We start from the raw sequence: 20,875 nt of genomic DNA on the forward strand, positions 1-20,875 counted from the left end.
TCAATAATCTCATTCCTAAAGATAGTCTGAATACAGGGATGAGTGATCAAATGTGTTCCAGTTGTCATCTATGCAAGAGTCATGTACTGACTTTTAATTCTATTAATAAAAGAGCTTCAAAGCCTTTTGAGATTATTTGTTCTGACGTGTGGGGGCCAGCTCCTGTTACTTCTGGTTTTGAAAGCAGATTCTACTTAATCTTTATCAATAACTACTCCCGTTATACTTGGATATAAGTAAATCTGAAGTTTTTTCTTTGTTCCAAAACTTTCATTCTCTAGTCAAAAAGCAGTTTTTTGAATCTATTCAACATTTCCAATCTGATGGAGGCGGTGAATTTTCCTCCAGTGACTTCATACATTTTCTCCACATTAATGGGATAGGAAAAAGAGTGTCTTGCCCACATACACTACAACAAAATAGGATAGTTGAACGAAAGCATAGACACATTGTTGAGAGTGCAATGAGTATGATGCATGACAGCAATCTTCCTAATTTCTTGTAGACGGAAGCTTTTCATTCTGATGTGCATGTGATAAATAGATTACCTATGACTATTTTGGAGAATAAGACACCTTATTTCTCCCTTTTTGATGTCCATCCCAACTACCATGACTTACATGTTTTTTGTTGCGTTTGCTATGTTCATATTGATGGATCCTTGAAGCACAAATTTCAAGACAAGGCATTAAAGTGCAGGTTTGTAGGGTATACAAACGATACAGATATTATGATCCCATAAGCAAACGCATCAAGATATCGAGAAATGTTATCTTTGATGAACTGAATTTTGATCTTCAAACCAACATGACTCCTGCAGATTCCCCACCAGGTGAAATCTATCATCCTTGGCTCAACTCAGAACTTTTTAGCAGAGTTGATGATAATTGTCCTTCGAGTTGTATGCAGCCACAAGAATGTACTGGCGCAGAGGATGAGACACCGTCTCCAAGAGAATTGACATTACCGCTTGGACCAGACAAATATAAGGGCATCATTTACACCCGACAAAATGGGGAGGATCCACCTATTTTGAGACAAGGGACTGAACAATCATCCACTTCCTCGTGTACTCTTGATGACAGGAGATCCACTCGTGTTCGTCGCCCAATTGAAAGATGGGTTAGTTATGACAATTTCTCTATGGACTTTCAGTTGTTCCTGACGGCTCTACAGAAAGAGGATGAACTTGTCACATTCTATCAAGCAAATAATTCTAAAAAACGGGTGGAAGCCATGAATGGTGAGATGAAAGCTTTGCATGAGTGTGGAACATGGGAGATTGTCCCCAGACCATCCAACAAGAATATGGTAGGATGCAAGTGGGTGTATAAAATAAAGTACAAGTCAGACGGAAGCATTGAAAGGTATAAGGCAAGACTTGTAGCTAAAGGATTTACACAGACGCCAGGTCAGGATTATGATGATACCTTCAACCCAGTTGTGAGAATGGGGACCATTAGAATTATTATTTCCCTAGCAGTTAAACATGGATGAAAGCTCAGTCAGCTTGACGTAAAAAATGCCTTCCTGCATGGCGACTTAAAGTAGGAGGTCTACATTGAACAACCTCCTAGATATGCAAAAGGGGATCCTAGGAACTACGTTCGCAGATTGAGGAGAGCCCTCTATGGGCTAAAGCAGGCGTCCCGCTCTTGGTTTGACAGTTTTTCGTCTGAGATACAGAAACATGGTTTTCATCAATCTCTTCTAGACCATTCCCTGTTTATATTCAAAAGTGAAGTTGTAATTACTTTACTGGTTATATATGTGGATGATATTGTTATTAATTGCAAAGGTGAAACAATGATTAAGTCAAAGATTTAAAATGAAAGACCTTGGAGACTTGCGATATTTTCTTGAGGTGAAAGCTATGTCACAGGGATTCGGCTAGCAGGGTGTCGCACCCGCATCGACGCGACGTGACGCGGGTGCAGCATCGGGTGCAGTCAACACACCTAGGGTCATTTTGATCCAATTTTTCGGACAAAAAAAAATGCCAAGAAATTTTTTTTGCCCTATATGTCATAGGGATTCTCCAACTAGGGGACGCACCCGATGAGGTCAACCTGACCCTGGGTGCAGTCAACACACCCAGGGTCATTTACGTCCAACTTTTGGACTTTATATATATCTATCAACTTCCACCCTATGTCACATGGGTGCAAGTGCGGCAAATATATATATATATATATATATATATATATATATATATATATATATATATATATATATATATATATATATATATATATATATATTTGCCGCACCTGCACCCATGTGACATAGGGTGGAAGTTGATAGAAGAGAAGATGGGTTGGCACCAGAGTTGCCAGTTGAGGAAGCAGGAGCGGGAAGCGATACGAGAAGCGGGAGCGGGAAGCGAGGCACTTTCAAAAATGTAGGAAGCGGGGAAGCGTGGGACTACTTAGAAGAAAATTATGAACAGTCTCGAAAGCGACCTAGGAAGCAAACCGGAAGCAAAAAAATATAAAAAAATGGGGAAGCGAGCTTCCCATAAAAGGGAAGCGTGTTTCCCAAAAAAGGGGGACGCTTCCCCACGCGTTTCGAAAGCGCGACGTTTCGCGCTTCCGAAGCGCGTATCAGGGAAGCGTGCTTCCCCATTACCCTAGGCGCTTCCGGTAACTCTGGTTGGCACTCACCCAACACAAATACACAGTGGATGTCTTGAGAAAAGCAAGTACGAAGGACTGTAAGCCTTTAACCACTCCGAGCATTCTTTATCAAAAATTGAGTGTCCAAGATGGGGATTTATACGAGGACCCTACCAAATATCGGAGCCTAGTTGGGATGTTACAGTATCTTACGTTCACCCGACCTGACATTGTCTACTCAGACAACCAGGTGTCTCAATTCATGCATGAACCGCGCATTGGACACATGGAGGCGGTCAAGAGAATCCTTAGATATTTAAAGGCGACAGTTGGTGATGGACTTCTCTATAGGCAAAGGCCGACAGGACAAAGCGCGCATAAAATTGTTGTCTACCTAAGTCACAGGGACTCGGCAAAGCAGGTGCCGCACCCGCGTCGACGCGACGCGACGCGGGTGCGATCAACACGACCATGGGTGTGGTCAACGCACCCAGGGTCATTTAGGTCCAATTTTTAGACTTTTTTTTTTGCCCGATGATAAGCGAGTGAGAGAAGGAGGATTAGGGCAAAATCCTCGTGAAGCCTGAAGCCGATGCCGATGTTGATGGCGACGATCTACAACTCCTTCCGGTCGCTCCTCAATTCTCAGGTATGTCTCCTTCCGACTTGCTCTCTCTCACTCTCATGGTCTCTCTTCTCTCCGTCACTGTCACGGTCTCTCTTCTCTCTGTCTCTCTTCTCTCTGTCACTCTCACTGTCTCTCTCATCGTCTCTCTTATCTCTGTCACTCTCACTGTCTCTCGCTCTCACTCTCACTCGCTCTTCGTCACTCTCACTGTCTCTCTTCTCTCTGATTGTATTATATGTGGGTCATTAGCATCTAGGGTTTTTAACTTTTTATTTATAGGCTTTTTGGACATTTCAAATTTTTTTCAATAATATTATTTGGGGGTTTTGGACATTCCAAAATTTGTTCAATAATGTTATTTGGGGGTTTTGGGCATTCCGAAATTTTTCGATGAATTGATGATGCTATAGAGGTATATAGTTAATGAAATTTGTATTTATTTTTTGGGGATCTTTGACTATTTGATTTTGGGGCTTTTGATTCTATGCTAAAATGGGTTTTGTGGAGCTTCTTGATTTTTTATTTCATTTACAATCTATTTTATTAGTTGCTTATGCCTGATGACTTAAGGTCAAATGTTACTTTCATCTTTTTTGAAAAGTCGTTCTATCAACCATTGCTTAAAATGTGTTGCTATGTTATGGGCATGTAATGGGTTTAATTTATTTGTTTTGGGATTGATTCATTATCTAAGTTCAGTTCATAGGATTATAAGATCTACCAAGTTACAGAAGTTATTGATTTGTCAATATTTTAAGGTGCAGTTGCTCACTTTCCTGTTTCAAGAAACACAAGGTATTCTCTTCATTCAAGTTCTTTTGCTGGTTGCTCTTCGTACAGGTGTATGCTTATATGTGTTTGTAGTTTGTAGTTTGTACTCGATTTTAGTTTTTGTTGCGTGGTCATAATTTTGTTGCAGTTTGTTTCATAACTCATTTAATGACACATGCTGCGGAAGGTTTAATGTTAGAAATATGAAGTTACATTGAATCACTCAAGCATGTATATGTTCATATAACCTGGTTAATGTACCCCTGTTTTGACCAGTCCAAGACATATAGTTGACTAAGAAAATGGTCTATCTGACTATGCCAACCTTGAAACTGTCAAGGTTTCTCTTATATATATAATAGTGTTACTGTTGTTAACTGTTAAAACTTCAAAAAAAAATATATATATATATATATATATATATATTTTTTTTTTTTACATTTTTGCCCCTACCTCACCCCCGCAACCTAGGTTTTTGAAAGTGCCGCACCCATGTGACACAGTTGTCTACAGTGATGCAAATTGGGCTGGGGATCCAGATGAGCGAAGATCTGTCTCAGGGTATTGTGTTTTCATTAGACAAAATTTGGTCTCCTGGAGTAGTAAGAAACAAAAAGTTGTAGCTAGGACAAGCACTGAGGCGGAGTACCGATCTATGGTTGCTGTCACTGCAGAAGTTACATGGGTCATGGGTCAGGCACATATTGACAGAAGTAGGAGAAGAAATTTCACAATCATCTTTACTATTTGATAATCAAAGTGCTGTCAACATGTCTTTTAATCCAATCCACCACAGTCGAGCCAAGCATATTGAGATAGATCAACATTTCGTGCGGCAGAAGGTTGAAGAGAAGGAGATTGAACCTGAATTTGTGAGAACCGAAGTTCAAGTAGCAAATCTGTTCACTACAGGATTAACTAAAGACAAGTTTTGGACGCTCAAAAACAAGTTGTTCATGGTACAAGACCATGCACAACTTGAAGGGGGGTGAAAAACAGAATCGGTTATTGGACTGGATTTTATTGGAGCCAGATCCAGACCCGTGTGTGTTATGTGTCAGCCACTTAATAATGGCTTTGTTGTAATTTCTATTTTCTGCTGCAGGGTAGTTTAGTACCTTAAATTATTGTAAACCCAAATATATGTTAATGAAATCAGATCTGCAGCCAACGATTGTTGCTGTGGGTATACAGTTGATATCAGCCCTTCCCATCGCGTCTTCCCCTATTCACTGCAACAGATCCTGATGATTCAAGAATTAACATAAATGGCTTTTTATCTCTTAAGGAAAAAAAATACCCACTTGTCTCCTCTCTTAATTCTATCTAGCTTTAAAATAATAAACATTAGATTATGTTCATCATTGATGATCCCACTTCATGAAAGAAGGGAATCAGTGTGAAAGAGAGATCAAATCCTGTATAATGCCTACCAAAAGAGAAAAAATAGACAACCCTATGATATCATCAACTATAAATCAGGATATCCAAGAAATAGATAACTTTATTTTGTACCAGCAATCTGTTGCCACCTTTACTTTCTTTAAATTATCTTTTTATTTCATCTAGTATCCTTCATGTGTCCTTGTATTGTCCTCATATCCTCTCTTTTCTCAATTTCCAACTCGACCACTGAATTGGATCACAAGACAATAACTAACAGTTTACATGAGATGATAGACTTCTCTCCTCTCATGCACATGAGAAAAAGCTATTTTCAGGTCTACATAAAATTTCTTCATTTCTGATGGTCCAATACTCGTGATTTTAAACATTACTTCATATTTTCTACTTGGGTGCATTCTTGATTGACCTACAACTGAGAAGGATATTCAACATAAATACCATTATGGAATCTATACCACCTTGAGGCACATCCATACAACACCAAGATGGAACCTATACCGCCTTGAGGCACATCCAGCACCCAAGGGCGGAGCCAGGAATTTAAACTAGGGTGGGCACAAATGCACTGTAAAAAGAAATAAAAACTTCTATGACAATAAACTATACTAACAAGTGCAAAGAAAATTGAAGAACTACAGGTGCGAAATTTATAATTAGGAATCTTGGTTGAAACTTGAAACTAATGACATATTTTCAGTAATAAAGAAAATTATTGAAGAACTGTAGACATAATAAGATGTCTATATACTTCAAAATTTTGTTTTATTTGATATAAATACTAAAAGAAGTATCTTTCATGGATAATGCAGTGTGACCAAGCTCAAGTTTCGAACTTGAAATGCATTCAGCAAGATGTGAGAAAGGAACACAAACATCCTACAAATAAATAGCCAATTAATTAGTTAATCTTTCAAAAAGTCTACAAAGAATATCATAAATATTTTATAAATAGTTAGAAAAATTTCAACCCAGTCAAAACGAAAAGGAACATTATAAAGTCAATAAATTAAAACACTCGTCCAATGAACAAAAGATAACTAATAGAAAACTAAAATTGAAAGTCATTCATAATTGATTCATTGTTAGTGGTGTCAAATATATCCTTCTCGATGTGTAAAAAAAAAAACCTAAAATTCTAAGTTCTAACCAAAATCAAGTATTTATTCTTCATGTTTAATGTTAATTAAAAAGAAAAAATATATAACACCCTAAAAGCATAATCCAAAATTCATGTTATTTAAACAAATACAAAATTGAAACCCTAATTCTTACATCATCAATTATGCAATTATGCTAATCAAGCATGTAGAATCATGTTTAATGTTAATTAAAAAAACACAAAAATACCTAAATTAAATATTCATCTTATTTAAAAATAAAATAAAAATCTAAGCTATTCAAAAAAACCACAACTCTAAATATTCATGTTATTTAGCAAAAAACTAAATAAAAAACATCATTCATAGTTTTCATACATAAACTAACTGAAACAAAAAATCACAAAACCCGTAAATTTCTAACTAAAATCAAGCATGTAGATCATGTCTAATGTTGATTGAAAAAAATACAGAAATAACTAATTAATATCCATCTAATTAAAAACCTAAATGCTAATTGGAAAAAACAAGCGCAAAAAGCCTTAAACCCTAGTTATTGAAATGCAACTATTTAAGAAAAAATAAATTAAAAACTTAAATCCTAATCCTAACAAACAACACTCATAATTTCATATGTTAATTGAAAAAATCACAATAAAAAACTTAATTCAATACTAATTAAAAAAAATTACCAAAAACCCTAACATCCTGTGTGTGTCGGTGCGCCGGAGGATGTTGATGGGCAATGGTGGATGGCCAACCGGAGGAAGTTGCCCTATTCTGTTGGTTGTGGGATCTGAGCGAGGAGGGGCCACCACATTTCACACGCCACATGGCCACAGCAAGATATATATAGATATATATATATATATAGATAGATATATATATATATAGAGAGAGAGAGGGGTTGGGAAGAAAGATGGTTCGAGAGACGGAGAGAGTGGAGCTCGGACCTCTGGGGATGGGGTTGTTGCCCGTCGGGGAGGGGGGCACGACACCGGTGCCCACTCTGACTCGGCAGTGCCCCGGGTCAGGGTGGGCACTGCCCACCTGACCCATTACCCCCCTTGGGGTTTTTTTTGGGTCAGAGTGGGCATGTGTCCACCCTACCCATAACATGGCTCACAGGCTCAGCCACTACCAGCACCTACATCTCTTTTTGACAGGCATCCTTTTCTAGTTTGTATTTCTCCACCTTATATATTTAATTCACTATATCCAGATCATAATGTCCTCGGAATCAAATATAAGCAGAAATCTAGCAGCCAAAGGTTTTGCTAGAAGGTTTGATGATGGAATATCTCATTGAAACTGAAGGACCATAACTTCCTCAGGTTTGTGAAATACATACATAAAGAAAGAGAAAGAATGGTGATTGTGCTGCCCCTTTTTCATTAGGTCACCGTTAGGACCCTCCAAAATCATAGTTTTAGGTGTTTTATGCTAGATCTGAACAGTTCAATGTGTTTATCATTGTATATTCAATAAAAAACGTTTTTTAATAAGCATTTTAATGCTCAGATGTGTGTTTTAAAGAGGTAAAAAAATTAATGGTTGATATTGTACTAAAATTTGATGATAAAATATTTACATTTTTACATCAAATAGATTCAAAAGAAAGCTTGCTTCTTAATAAATAAGCAATCATAAACACATCTAATGGTTTAGATCTAGCATAAAACACTTAAAACTATGATTTTTGGAGGGTCCTAATGGTGACCTAATGAAAAGGGGGCAGCACATTCCTCTCTCTCTCTCTCTCTCTCTCTCTCTATATATATATATATATATATATATATATATATATATATATATATATATATATATAAGACAAAAAATATTTAAGTGGTAGAGTAATTTTAAACAGACTGAAAATTTTTTGGTTAACAACCTCACAAATCTTATATTCATCAAATAGAATTTTTCAAAATAAAACTTAGTCAACAAATTTACAATATGTAAACCAAAAATACCATGGTATTTTCATGTTATTACTTATTCTCTAGCAAGAATTTAGTTTAGTGACACAAAATGAAGTCTTGCTAAAATTACCACCAAATAATCCTGTATTTTCAATATATTGGAGGCATTTGTTGCTATGTGTACAAATGCATTGAAAGAAAGAGGTCCAGAACAACCTTAATATGAACATAAACACTTTTTTAAATTTATTTTCATTGATAAACAAGAAAAGCAACAGTTTACAAGTAAAAGAAGCTTAATATACATAGTTTACATGGTAACCAAGAAAGTGTAAGCAATGTCATAATTCTCACCTTCAGTCTGTATATTCCACGCCGTGAAAAAGTAACCACACAATCACCTCGTTGTATGTCATCAAAGGATCTAAGCGGAACCTTTGCTGGTATAAGTGGAGAAAGCCTTTCATAGTATTGAACCTGAGACATGAAAAACATAAACTAGGATCAAACTGAAACATATCATGATTTTTTCAGGAAAAAGGTACTTCAAGGCACCACCACCAACAGCACCAAATTCAATTGCTGACTTTTTCTACTGCTTTTGAAATCATTATGAAAATTTATTACATCATACACCCAAACACGCAGCTTCCAAGTGTTTCCCCATAACATGATGCATAAAATAAACAGCCATGAAATCTTTTTGTTGGATGAGTAGAATGATCAATTGTTAGATTGAATGTGCAAGGTATTCAGAACATGGCGGATAAACCAGGTATTTCAGGAGTTCACTTGATTTAGCCGCAATCCAGGGTCTATTTAGAGGTGTACTCAATTTTGTCGAGTTGTATAGAAAACTAAGTTTGGTAAAGTTTGTATCAGAAAACTTGCAGTCATCTGTGCATATGTTTCCATCTCCTTCATATAATTGTGTATGGTAAATGATTAGGAAAAACAAAGTACCTATTATTTGTTAAAAAAGAGAACCTTGGAAATATGTTTTCTCAAATTGATAAGCATAAGGATACATAAGGGAAATAGTAAAACAATGTACCCTAACATTACTTGCATAAAGAACAAATGACTAAACAGACTTGCTACGATCAGGTTTACTGTGAGCCATTTCTTAGAGCTGAAGTACCAAACCTTCAAAACAACACCAAAGAAGCATTGATAGGATTTGAATCAATTCAGACACTTGAAAAAGTTGCATTAAATCCATTAGGGAGTTTTTTCTTCAGTCCAATAATCATATTTTGGAGAAAATACACTTCAAATAACATAAAGTTTGTGGTTTTTTGGTGATTGACTAGCTTTTGACAGTTCACATGAATGTGAACTGGGAGTCTGGGACAATTACTATGGAGAAAGTACATGTGGGACGAAATTAGAAGTTATCCAATGTCATCACACCTTGTTCCTTAACAAAACCCAACACCTTGTTCCTTAACAAAACCCAAAACGCAAGTCCCATCTTCCTTATGTTCTCATAGAAACAATCTCTGCAGACGATATAGGGAAAAAAACCTCCTTGTTGTTGATCATATCCAAATAAACTTAGGATTTCTGGCACCCAGGCTCCAAGGCCTGAGCAGGCTAGTCAAGTCAAAACCACAGTGATCTGAGAAAATCACCAGGTTTGCCAACTAAGCCATATCAGCTGCTTATATGCCCCATTTATTTGCAAATTCACATAAATTTCTTGACAACAAAGTGAAAATCAAAACAAATTTGCAACTTCAAGCAAACCATGCATTAATAGTGATGATTTCATTTCCTAATACATAGATTTCATGTACCAAACATGGGTGTGATACAAATACATTTCCTGTGCTCCTTTTTCTTTTGTTTTATTTTCATTCTTCATTTATAGACTAGGAGATGATTAAGTAGAGATTTTTCTATGTTATAGATGTAATGAAGTAGGTGGAATTACAAATAACAAAGTGTAAAACACTTACAAGTCCAATACTGGACAATTACAAAGAGAATAGACAAGCACTCAAGTGCACACACAAGTCCACTAAGGGACAATGCTAAAAGACTAACAAAAATTAAGTATTATTGAATAGTGAGAGAAAAGGAATGAATACATGTAGGGGGGGACACCCCTATTTATATACAAAAGTGAGAGAGAGGAACCCTTGGGAGCTCCCCATTCATAGAGTCGTTGGGGAACTCCCAACGGTCATATTTATGATCGTTGGGGCCCCAACGACTCTATGAAGTGGGGCCCCAAACTCATAAAACAAGAAAAAATAAATAAAAGAAAAGAAGAAAAAAAGGAAAAATAAGAAAACAAATAAAAAATAGTTGTTTCTAATAAACAACTATTAATACATGTAAAAAGAAAAAAATCCCCCTATCGGGAAATACATTAGAATATATATATATATATATATATATAACAATAGAGTAACATCAACAGGCTGCAAAAGCAAGATATACCTTGATGACATCACCTGTAACTCCAAGTATTTCCTGTATAAGAGGAACAGCAGCACCATCTCCACACAAGTGTAGTTCATCTGCCGAAATACCTAATAATGCACGTGTGAATGAGAAGCCTCTAGCCTTACATCCTATCATCTGCAAACAGAAAGCTACTTCAGAAAACAAGACTAAGGGCTGACCCGCTGCCATTATAAGAAAGAAATATGAAAAACCCTAGTGTCAGACATTCAAACCTAAACAACAAATTAATGTGCATGTTAAACAGATTCCAATGCAAGAAAGTCAGCAGAAACGTACAAGTACCTCAAACAACATATTACAGCACTAGATTATCATGAATAACAAGACAGGGAGATGTTAAGTTCAAGAAAACACATGCGGACAACATTAAGATCTGATCCATAATACCCTCCAACCCCTGCTCAGTGTATGTGTGTGTGTGTGATATTGAATAGTGTAATATAATAGTATCCTGTGTATCACTAGCTATTTGTGCTACCCCTCCTTTAGTGTGCATACTTTTATTCTTTGGGAACATTTATGTAATCTGTCAATAAGGGGGGGTCGACCCCTTTATGTTCTATCCTTCTTTCAGTTTTGAGACTAATGAAGTTCATCTCTTCACTTCTCCTTTTTGTGTCTCTTTTCATGAAACCCTAATGTACATTTGAATCTTGAATATGGTATCAGAGCCATACCAAGATCAAATGAGGGAGTGAGAGTTGAGTTTTGGGAGAGGAGCAAGCTTCATTATCGCTCGTGAGGTTCAGTTTCGGGGGTCTCGTCGGAAAGTGCTGATGTCATCTCCGACCGTACGTAAAGCAAGGTTTGGGCCATCTGAAGCAACCATTTAGTAGATTTTGATTTTAGAAAGCCTCTAAATCAAGATATGTGATCATCGGAGTAGTATTTGATTTTATATGCATTTTTCTTTGAATTTCTCAAAAGGGCGTGAACAGTTACCTGTTTCGACTTTTTGGCTTGTTTTGATCTCATTGGTCGGTTTAGATGGCATGGTTTTGGTGCTTGTGGGTCGTTTTTTACTGGAGATTGCGTTGGAGGTTGGTTGGGTAGAAGATTTTATGTTTTTGCCTTTTTGGTGCCTTGTATCATGATTTTGAGGTGTTCCTAAGGGGTGTTAACCATGTTGAACACTATATGGGTTATTGGGTTTTAGTTGTTTGCATGCTTGGCTGATTAGTTTGCATTGGGTCTGATAAAAATTGGCATCAATTGTGTATATTAATATCTTGGAGTGTGATTGCGGGTGTCTTATCACATTGTCTTGTGTTCTAGTGGCATGTTTTCCCCATTGTAATCGACACCTACATGCTGCGATAGCTGTAGTCTTGCATCGTAGTGATATCTTCTTTTCATATATCTAGCATTGTTTTGCTATTTTGGTGTTTGTGTGCAACTCTATCATTGTAGTTTGGGGGTTTGGTGTTGAAATGGAGAAAGATGGAATTCAAATTGTCTCGGTGAAATTGGATAGGACAAACTATGCTTATTGGGATGATTTTATGACAGTTGTAATTGTTGGGAAAGGACTTGGTGGCTATTTGAATGGAACCAAAGTCTACAGAAGTAGACTATGAGAAACTTTTGGAAGAATGGATAATGAACAATGCACAAGTGAAGGCCTGGATATTAGGTTTAGTATAACAGAGGATAGCTATTAACCTCTCCAAATTTCAGGAGGCCAAAGAAGCATCGGTATACCTTAAACAAGTCTACAAGCAAGAGAATTTGGCTAGACAATACCAGTTCACTCAAGAATTTGTAATGAAATGGTGGTCTTCAACAAATGCACAAATAACTCACAAACAAGTGTCTATTGGAGACACTACAAGCATGACCCTTGAAAGGGTATAAAAGGAAGAACACTTGAAAAATAAATAATACTTTATTCATGAACAAAATGCTTAAGAAGCATGGTGCTTTACATTGAAGGGGTTCACCCCTATATATACAAAAAAGTGGAAGAGAGAGGAGAGCTCATTTTGAGCTCTCCAAAAGAGACGTTGGATTCCAACGTCCCTTAATATAGCTGTTGGACTACAGTCCAACAGCATTTATTATTATAGTTGTTGGACTATAGTCCAACAACATTTATTATAGCTGTTGGACTACAGTCCAACAGCTATTTGCACAATCAAGTTCCAACAGGAACTTGACTGGATCAAATATCTACTTTCTATTGAACTAGATGCTAAAAAAGAAAATAAAGAAAAATAGAAAATAAAATAATAAAAGAAAATATAATAATATTAAATAATATATATATATTCCAGTTTACATTTTAACACTCCCCCTCAAACTTACGGTACAATGAGCGAAAGTTTGTCTAAGAGGAAGTGAAATCTGGGAGCAGCGAGAAGCTTGGTGAAGAAGTCTATTAATTGATATTCTGATGTAACATATGGCAGATCAATGGTTCCATGTAAGTATTCCTCTCTGACATAGTGACAGTCTATCTCAATGTGTTTAGTACACTCATGGAATGTCCGGTTGCTTGCAATGTAGATCGCACTTTTGTTGTCACAACATATCTTTGAAGCTTGCGTTGCTTTAGCTCCCATATCCGCTAGCAATCGTCTGAGCCAAACAACCTCCATAGTGGTGGTTGTCATGGCTCTGTATTCAGCTTCGGTGGAGGAAAGAGAGACTTTTTGTTGCTTCTTACACCTCCACGAAATTAAGGTTTCACCTAGGAACACACAAAAACCAGTAGTTGAGTGTCTATTATTGAGATCACCTCCCCAGTCAGCATCAGTATATGCAATTAAATTTAATGAAGATGAAGCAGACAAGAAGAGTCCTCGTGAAAGAGAGAATTTTAAGTATCTAATAATACGCAAAATCGCTCCCATGTGCACGGAGGTGGGAGCATGCTGAAACTGACTGATTGTATGAACCGCATGAGTTATATCTAGCCTAGTAATGGAAAGATAAGAAACAGCTCCAACAAGCTGTCTATAAGGAGTAGGATCATCAAGAAGTTCTCCATCATCAATTTTCATTTTAACATTAACAACTTCTGGAGTGTCTACTTTCTTATCATCTGTAATGCCAGACCTGGAAACGATATCAAGAGCAAATTTAGATTGAGATATCAAATACCCCCGAGGGGAATAAGCAACTTCAATGCCTAAAAAATATCTTAATAAACCTAAGTCAGTCATTTCAAAGTGAGTTTTAAGAAGAGATTTGATATTTGCAACTCCTTGTTTGTCGCCTCCAGTAATGATCATATCGTCCACATAGAGAAGAAGAAGAATGATGCTTGCATCAGATTTCTTAACAAACAAAGCAGTGTCAGTTAAACAAGGTTGAAAACCAATATCAAGCATAACATGACTAAATCGGTCATACCAGGCTTTTTGAGTCTGTTTAAGACCATAAAGAGCTTTTTCTAGACGAAGAGCTTTACCCTTAGGGATACTAATACCAGGTGGGGCTTCCATGTATACTTCTTCAACGAGATTCCCATTCAGGAAAGCATTTTTGACATCTAATTGAAAGATAGGCCATGTTCTAATGGAGGCCAAGGCTATTAAAGTTCTAACAATGGTCATACGGGCCACAAGAGCAAATGTTTCTTCATAATCGATGCCATACTCTTGGGCATATCCTTTTGCTACTAAACGGGCCTTATATCTTTCCAGGGTCCCATCACTTTTGGTTTTGACTTTGTATACCCACCTACAACCTATAGGTTTCTTACCCGGAGGAATATCTTGTATCGTCCAAGTATTGGCCTTTTCTAGTGCATCCAATTCTATTTTCATGGCTTCTATCCATTCTATATGATTTTTTGCTTGAGAATAGGATGATGGTTCAACATATGATTGTATTAATGCAATGGCGGCCCTATACGTGGGTGAAAAAAATTCATAAGACATAAATTTTTCTGGAGGTTTAGAGATTCTAGACGTTCTTCTAGGTGAGACTTCAGAGTATTTTTGTAATGCACATGGAAGATTTTGCTCTCTACGTCTTGAATATTGTAGACTAACATCCTTATGGATTTGCTCTTCATTATCATCATTTTCAACAACAATAGGACTTTGATCATTGTCAAGGTCACATCCAACATCACATTCATTGGATTTTGAAGTTGGATCAATTAAAAACGAGTATTCAGTGACATCCTTGGATTTTTCAAATTCAAAGAAGCTTTCTTTTTCCAAAAAAGATACATTTCTTGACACATATAATTTGTCATTTTGAAAATCGAAACACCTGTAGCCTTTTTTATTATCAGCATATCCTAAAAAGGCACATGGGATTGCACGAGGAGAGAGTTTGTCATTTCTGTTGGTGAAAACAAAACATTTGCATCCAAAGACTCTTAATCTAGAATAATCTGGAGTTAAATTAACAAGTTTTTCTATTGGAGTTGTATTCTTTAATGAGGAAGATGGCATCCTATTAATGAGGTAGGTGGCAGTTAGGACCGCTTCAGCCCAAAAACTTTTTGGAACTTGATTTGCAATTAGCAATGTCCTAGTAGTTTCCATAATGTGCCGATGTTTGCGTTCGGCTAGGTCATTCTGTTGTGGAGTGTGTAGACATGATCTTTGATGTGTAATACCATGTAAATTGAGATAGTCTTTGAATTCGTTGGACATAAATTCTCCCCCTGAATCAGTGCGAAAAACAGAAATATCATTTTGAAACTTATTTTTAACCATTTTATGAAATATTTGGAAGTTAGCAAAGACATCAGATTTATGTTTAAGAAAATAAATCCAAGTATGTCTAGAAAAGTCATCAACAAAAATGACATAATATGTATAACCACCTTTGGAAATAACTGGTGCGGGGCCCCAAACATCCGAATGTATTAACTCAAGTGGTCGTGAGGAAACAAAAGTTCTACTAAGAAATGGTAACCTTTTCATTTTGCCAAGAATGCAGTCTTTACAAGAAAAATTTTCAGAATTACAAAATTTTTCCAAACTTGGAAAATATTGAATTTTAGACATATGAGGATGGCCAAGCCTTTTGTGCCATAAATCCAATTCTAATTTCTGAATATTATAACAAAATGCATTCTTGGGTAATTCCAAAAAGTCCATGTAATAAAGTCCTCCTTCTCTATGGTCTTCCCCAATCAGCTTCCCTGACTGGCGATCTTGTACCCAACAACCATGAGAAGAGAAGGAGATATTACATCCATAATCAGATATTTGCGAGACAGATAAGAGATTCAAATTAAGTTTAGGGATATATCTAACTTCTGAGATAAAAAATCTTTTGGATTTTTGAAGATTTTCAAAACATCCTATTCCTTTTACTTCAAGAGATGTGCCATCGGCTGTAAAAACCTTTGACACACTTGAGTTATTTTTAAGACATTCGGATAGACTATTAACATTTGGGGTCATATGAAAAGAAACACCAGAATCTAAAAGCCAAGGAAAGTTACCTGGACCGGAGAAAGATGCAATTGCCGCTCCAGTTGAGGCCTCGGTTGAGGAGGATACCCCTTTGAGAAGAGGTTGAAGGATTTCCATCAGTTGAGCCATAGACACAGGTGCATCTTGATCTTTTGACTCAGATTCAACAGATGCAACTCTTTTTTCTTCTCTTCTTTTTAACTTTGGACATTAAGGCCTATAGTGCCCCGGTTCATGACAATGATGACAAATAACTTTTCTTTTATCAAAGTCGCCGTTTTGCCTTCCAAAATGAGGCGGCTTGTAAGTACGAGTATGATTCCCCGGTCTAGATACAGCTAAAACGGAGTCATCATCAACTTTTGGAGTACTTTTTCTAAGTCTATTTTCCTCCATAGTGAGCTCTTCTATAGTATCAACAATAGAAGGAATTTTTCCACGATGTAAAAGGGCCGATTTGGTGGATTCAAACTTCGGCCTTAGACCATTCACAAATTGATAGAAATGTTTCATATCGAGTTGCTTTTGGCGAAGCTCGATGTCTTCGGCACAATGCCATTTGGGCTCAAAAAGAGCCAACTCTTCCCAAAGTTCGGACAACTCATTATAATATTCTCGAATAGTTTTATCTTTTTGAGTCATTGTCCGAACTTTATCTTGTAAATTGCATACATGTGCAATATCTTTAAGGGAATACATGTTTTTGAGGTATTCCCAAGCCTTATCGGCATGCTCAAACTTAGCTAGACTAGAGCATTTTTTAATGTCTATACTATTGATGAGCCGTGACAGAATTTTTGCATGCCCTATCCTCCATTCTTTTCATTTCTTTTCATAAGTGGCTAACGCCTTACTCTTCTCTTCTTCCGTTAGAGGAACCTCTTTATCACCCTCTTTCTTGGTAAGAGATAGTTTAGGTTCCAAATCGGAATCATCCACTATACCCCATAAACCTTTTCCCCAAATGTGGTGCTTCATAATCGAAGCCCACATTACATAATTAGTATCATTTAGCTTCATAGGAATGATGGTGATCTTATCATTGTCATCCATCTTTTACAAGGGTAAGAGAGAAATAAATAGGAGGAGAGAGAGAGAGAAATAAAAAGAAAAGAAAAAGAGTAGACAAAGGAATAAGAGAGGATACAAAACCAAAATTTTTTGTAGCACAAGTTCGCCTTTCTTCAAACAAATCTTCTTGAGCCAAGAACAAGGTGATGAAACACCTTTTGTAAATGTGGCACGGAAATCGAGGCGAAAGCACTTCAAGATCTAAGGATTTTGTAGCTTTGATACCATGTAATGAAATGGTGGTCTTCAACAAATGCACAAATAACTCACAAACAAGTGTCTATTGGAGACACTACAAGCATGACCCTTGAAAGGGTATAAAAGAAAGAACACTTGAAAAATAAATAATACTTTATTCATGAACAAAATGCTTAAGAAGCATGGTGCTTTACATTGAAGGGGTTCACCCCTATATATACAAAAAAGTGGAAGAGAGAGGAGAGCTCATTTTGAGCTCTCCAAAAGAGACGTTGGATTCCAACGTCTCTTAATATAGTTGTTGGACTACAGTCCAACAGCATTTATTATTATAGATGTTGGACTATAGTCCAACAACATTTATTATAGTTGTTGGACTACAGTCCAACAGCTATTTGCACAGTCAAGTTCCAACAGGAACTTGACTAGATCAAATATCTAGTTTCTATTGAACTAGATGCTAAAAAAGAAAATAAAGAAAAATAGAAAAATAAAATAATAAAAGAAAATATAATAATATTAAATAATATATATATATATATATATTACAGTTTACATTTTAACAGAATTGAGGGATATGCATCAAGGAAACACGTTAGTTGAGGAATTATATTATGACATGCAAAGAGTTTGGGATGCACTTGCACTCATGGAGGGCCAAACCAAATGTGAAAAGTGTGCAAAGTGTGAGAAGCGCACGTCGTGTCAAACTTGTCTGGGGCTTCTTGATCAACACAAGAAAACAACTAAAGTTATTGAGTTTCTTATGGCACTTCGACCAGAGTTTGATGGGGTGAGGAGTGTCATACTGCATCGTCCACTTTTGCCCTTGGTCACTAATGTCTTAGCTAAATTGATTGCGAAATAGATCAAGATAAGGTCTCTTTAAACCTATTCATACAGTAACAGTGTTATGGCAGCCTGGTGGAAGAAGAGATGACTTGAGCTCTATTCAGTGTTACTGTTGTAAGGGTTTTAGTTACATGAAAAACTCTTGCCCAGCTCTCAAGAAAAAGAAAAGTGAAGATTATGCAGTATCTTTTGATAGCGAGGGCACTAAGCTCAAGGATGTCCACATTGATATTAGTATTCATCATGTTGGTTCATCAGCTGAGAGATATTCAAAACAGTCAAGTAATGGTCAATTTCAGTTGTTAGAGAAGATGCAGCAACAGATTCTTCAGTTGCAGCTCCTGGCTCAGTCAATTACTACCCTCTCTCCCTTTGCTTCATCATCTTCCTCTGGTATTGCCTTTGCAAGTGTCTAAGACTTTGCTTCTAGGTGGTTGATAGACTCAAGTGCCCCATACCATATGACGGTTCATGAGTCTATCTTGACCAATTGTCAACCCAACAGTGGTATCTTTCACACTGCAGATGGTTCCTCTATGTCAATCTCCAAATTAGGTTGTATTTCTTCTAACTCTTAAACATTTCTCAAGTCTACCATGTACCCTCTTTAGCCATGAATCTTATTTATGTTGGCAAAATCACTAAGTATAATTGCAATGTCACATTTTCACTTGTTGACCGTTGTACAAGATCAACTATTCGGGAAGAGGATTGGGATTGGCCATAGAAGAGAGATTTGTATTACTTAGATTGGCTAGACATGAGCACGCAGATAAGTTATGGAGCCAATCTGAGTGGAATTATAGTAGATGAGTCAGTTTTGTGGCACCAGAGATTGGAGCATATTTTCAGCTCTAGGTTGTAACATTTGGTTACCTCGAGGAGTTTGGGTAAAACAAAATTAGTAGTGTCCAAATGTATTCAAGATTGTGAAACTTGTAGGTTGGCAACGGGTCATGCCCTGCCATTTGAGATGAGAGATAGAGAGTCTGAAAGTCCTTTTGAGCTTGTACATTCATATGTATGGGGTCCTTCACCCATTTTGTCGAATGGTGGGTCTTCATATTTTGTCACTTTTATAGATGGTTGTAAAAGGTTTATTTAGGTTTATTTTATGAAGAATAGAAGTGAACTTTATGTGATTTCCAAGAAATTATGTGCAATGATTAAGACTTTGTTTTTTGTTAAAATTAAAGTGCTTCGTACTGATTCAGGTAGAGAGTATGTTAGTGGTGTGCTTGAAAACATTTTACAAGAAAAAGAAATTGAACATCATAAAACTTGTCCATATACCCCTGAGCAAAATGGTGTAACAAAAAGAAAAAACAATCTCCATTCCAAAAGTTGTATGGAACTACTCCAAACTATAAGATGATGAAAGTCTTTAGTTGTACTTGCTTTCTACTATTGCCTGACAAATATAGGGACAAGCTCTCACCAAGATCTGTGAAGTATTGTTTCTTGGGTTTCTCTCATGGACACAAAGGGTGTAAATGTTATGACCTGATTGAGCGAAAGGTTTGGGTATCAAGGCATGTTATCTTTTATGAAGGCACACCTTACTTTGGTAAATGAGAGCATAAAAGAAAGGAAGTTTTCAACTTTTCTTTCTTGGTTCTATTTCCTGAAGAAAGAGCAATTGAGAAGAGTGTGGATGTTTAGGGGGAGGAACTTGTTGATAGAAGTAACAGATTTGGGCAGACTTATGTTATAAGGCAGGAAAATGTAGTGGAAATACCTTTCCTGAATCGGATGGAGTTAAAGGAGATAGGGAACTTAGAGCTCAATTCTGATTCTCCCCGAGCTGATCCAAATTACATGAGTTTAGAGTCAGCATCACCTCCCTCATCCCCTCAGGTACGTAGAAGCTCCAGAGTGCTTGTCCCCCCCACTCGTTTTGTATCCTATGATCCTTTCTCTCCTCAGCATCGTGCCTATTTAGCTCTAATCTTCTCCTATGTTGAACCTAACTCTTATGCAAAGGTTTTCTCTAAAGAGGAGTGACAGCATGCTATGGATGAGGAGCTAAGTGCACTGGAGAGGATACAAGCTTGGGATCATATAGAACTTCCACCAAAGAAAAATGTTGTTGGGTGAAAACGGGTCCATAAGATCAAGACTAATGAAGATGGGTTCATAGAAAGATATAAGGCCAGATTAGTGGCCAAGGGATGCGTCCAACAATTCGGAATTGATTTTGCTGAAACGTTTGTTCCAATTGTTCACATGACCATCATAAGAACATTACTTGTAGTGCATGCAATAAAACAATGGAGCCTTTGGCAATTGGATGTCAAGAATGCATTTTTAAATGAAGATTTGAAAGAGGAAGTGTATATCGACTGGTTATTTAGATTCTCAAGGCAAGGTATGCAGGTTGAGACGAGCTCTATATGGGCTGAAGCAAGCACCTTGTGCTTGGTTCGAGAAGTTCAATATTGTAGTGAAATCACTT

General features: G+C 36.8%; 1 protein-coding gene across 3 annotated transcripts in view; it reads right to left on the reverse strand.

The window, feature by feature from the left end:
* The window catches only part of LOC149829279 (ATP-dependent RNA helicase SUV3, mitochondrial-like), a 61,350-nt gene that overhangs the window by 35,087 nt on the left and 5,388 nt on the right, over positions 1 to 20,875 (reverse strand). For all 3 annotated transcript variants that reach the window (XR_016434423.1, XM_090018010.1, XM_090018011.1), the window contains exons 5-6: positions 10,889 to 11,029; positions 8,795 to 8,917 (exon numbers count right to left, since the gene is read on the reverse strand). Coding sequence is in view for 2 of the 3 variants with exons in the window: in XM_090018010.1 (XP_089874136.1) it covers positions 8,795 to 8,917; positions 10,889 to 11,029 (264 nt within the window). In the remaining variant the exon portion in view is untranslated. The remainder of the gene's footprint in view (positions 1 to 8,794; positions 8,918 to 10,888; positions 11,030 to 20,875) is intronic.

This window comes from Nuphar pumila, chromosome 9 (genome assembly GCF_984573655.1).
Source record: "Nuphar pumila chromosome 9, dmNupPumi1.hap1.1, whole genome shotgun sequence".
In the NCBI taxonomy this organism is placed as follows: Eukaryota; Viridiplantae; Streptophyta; class Magnoliopsida; order Nymphaeales; family Nymphaeaceae; genus Nuphar; species Nuphar pumila.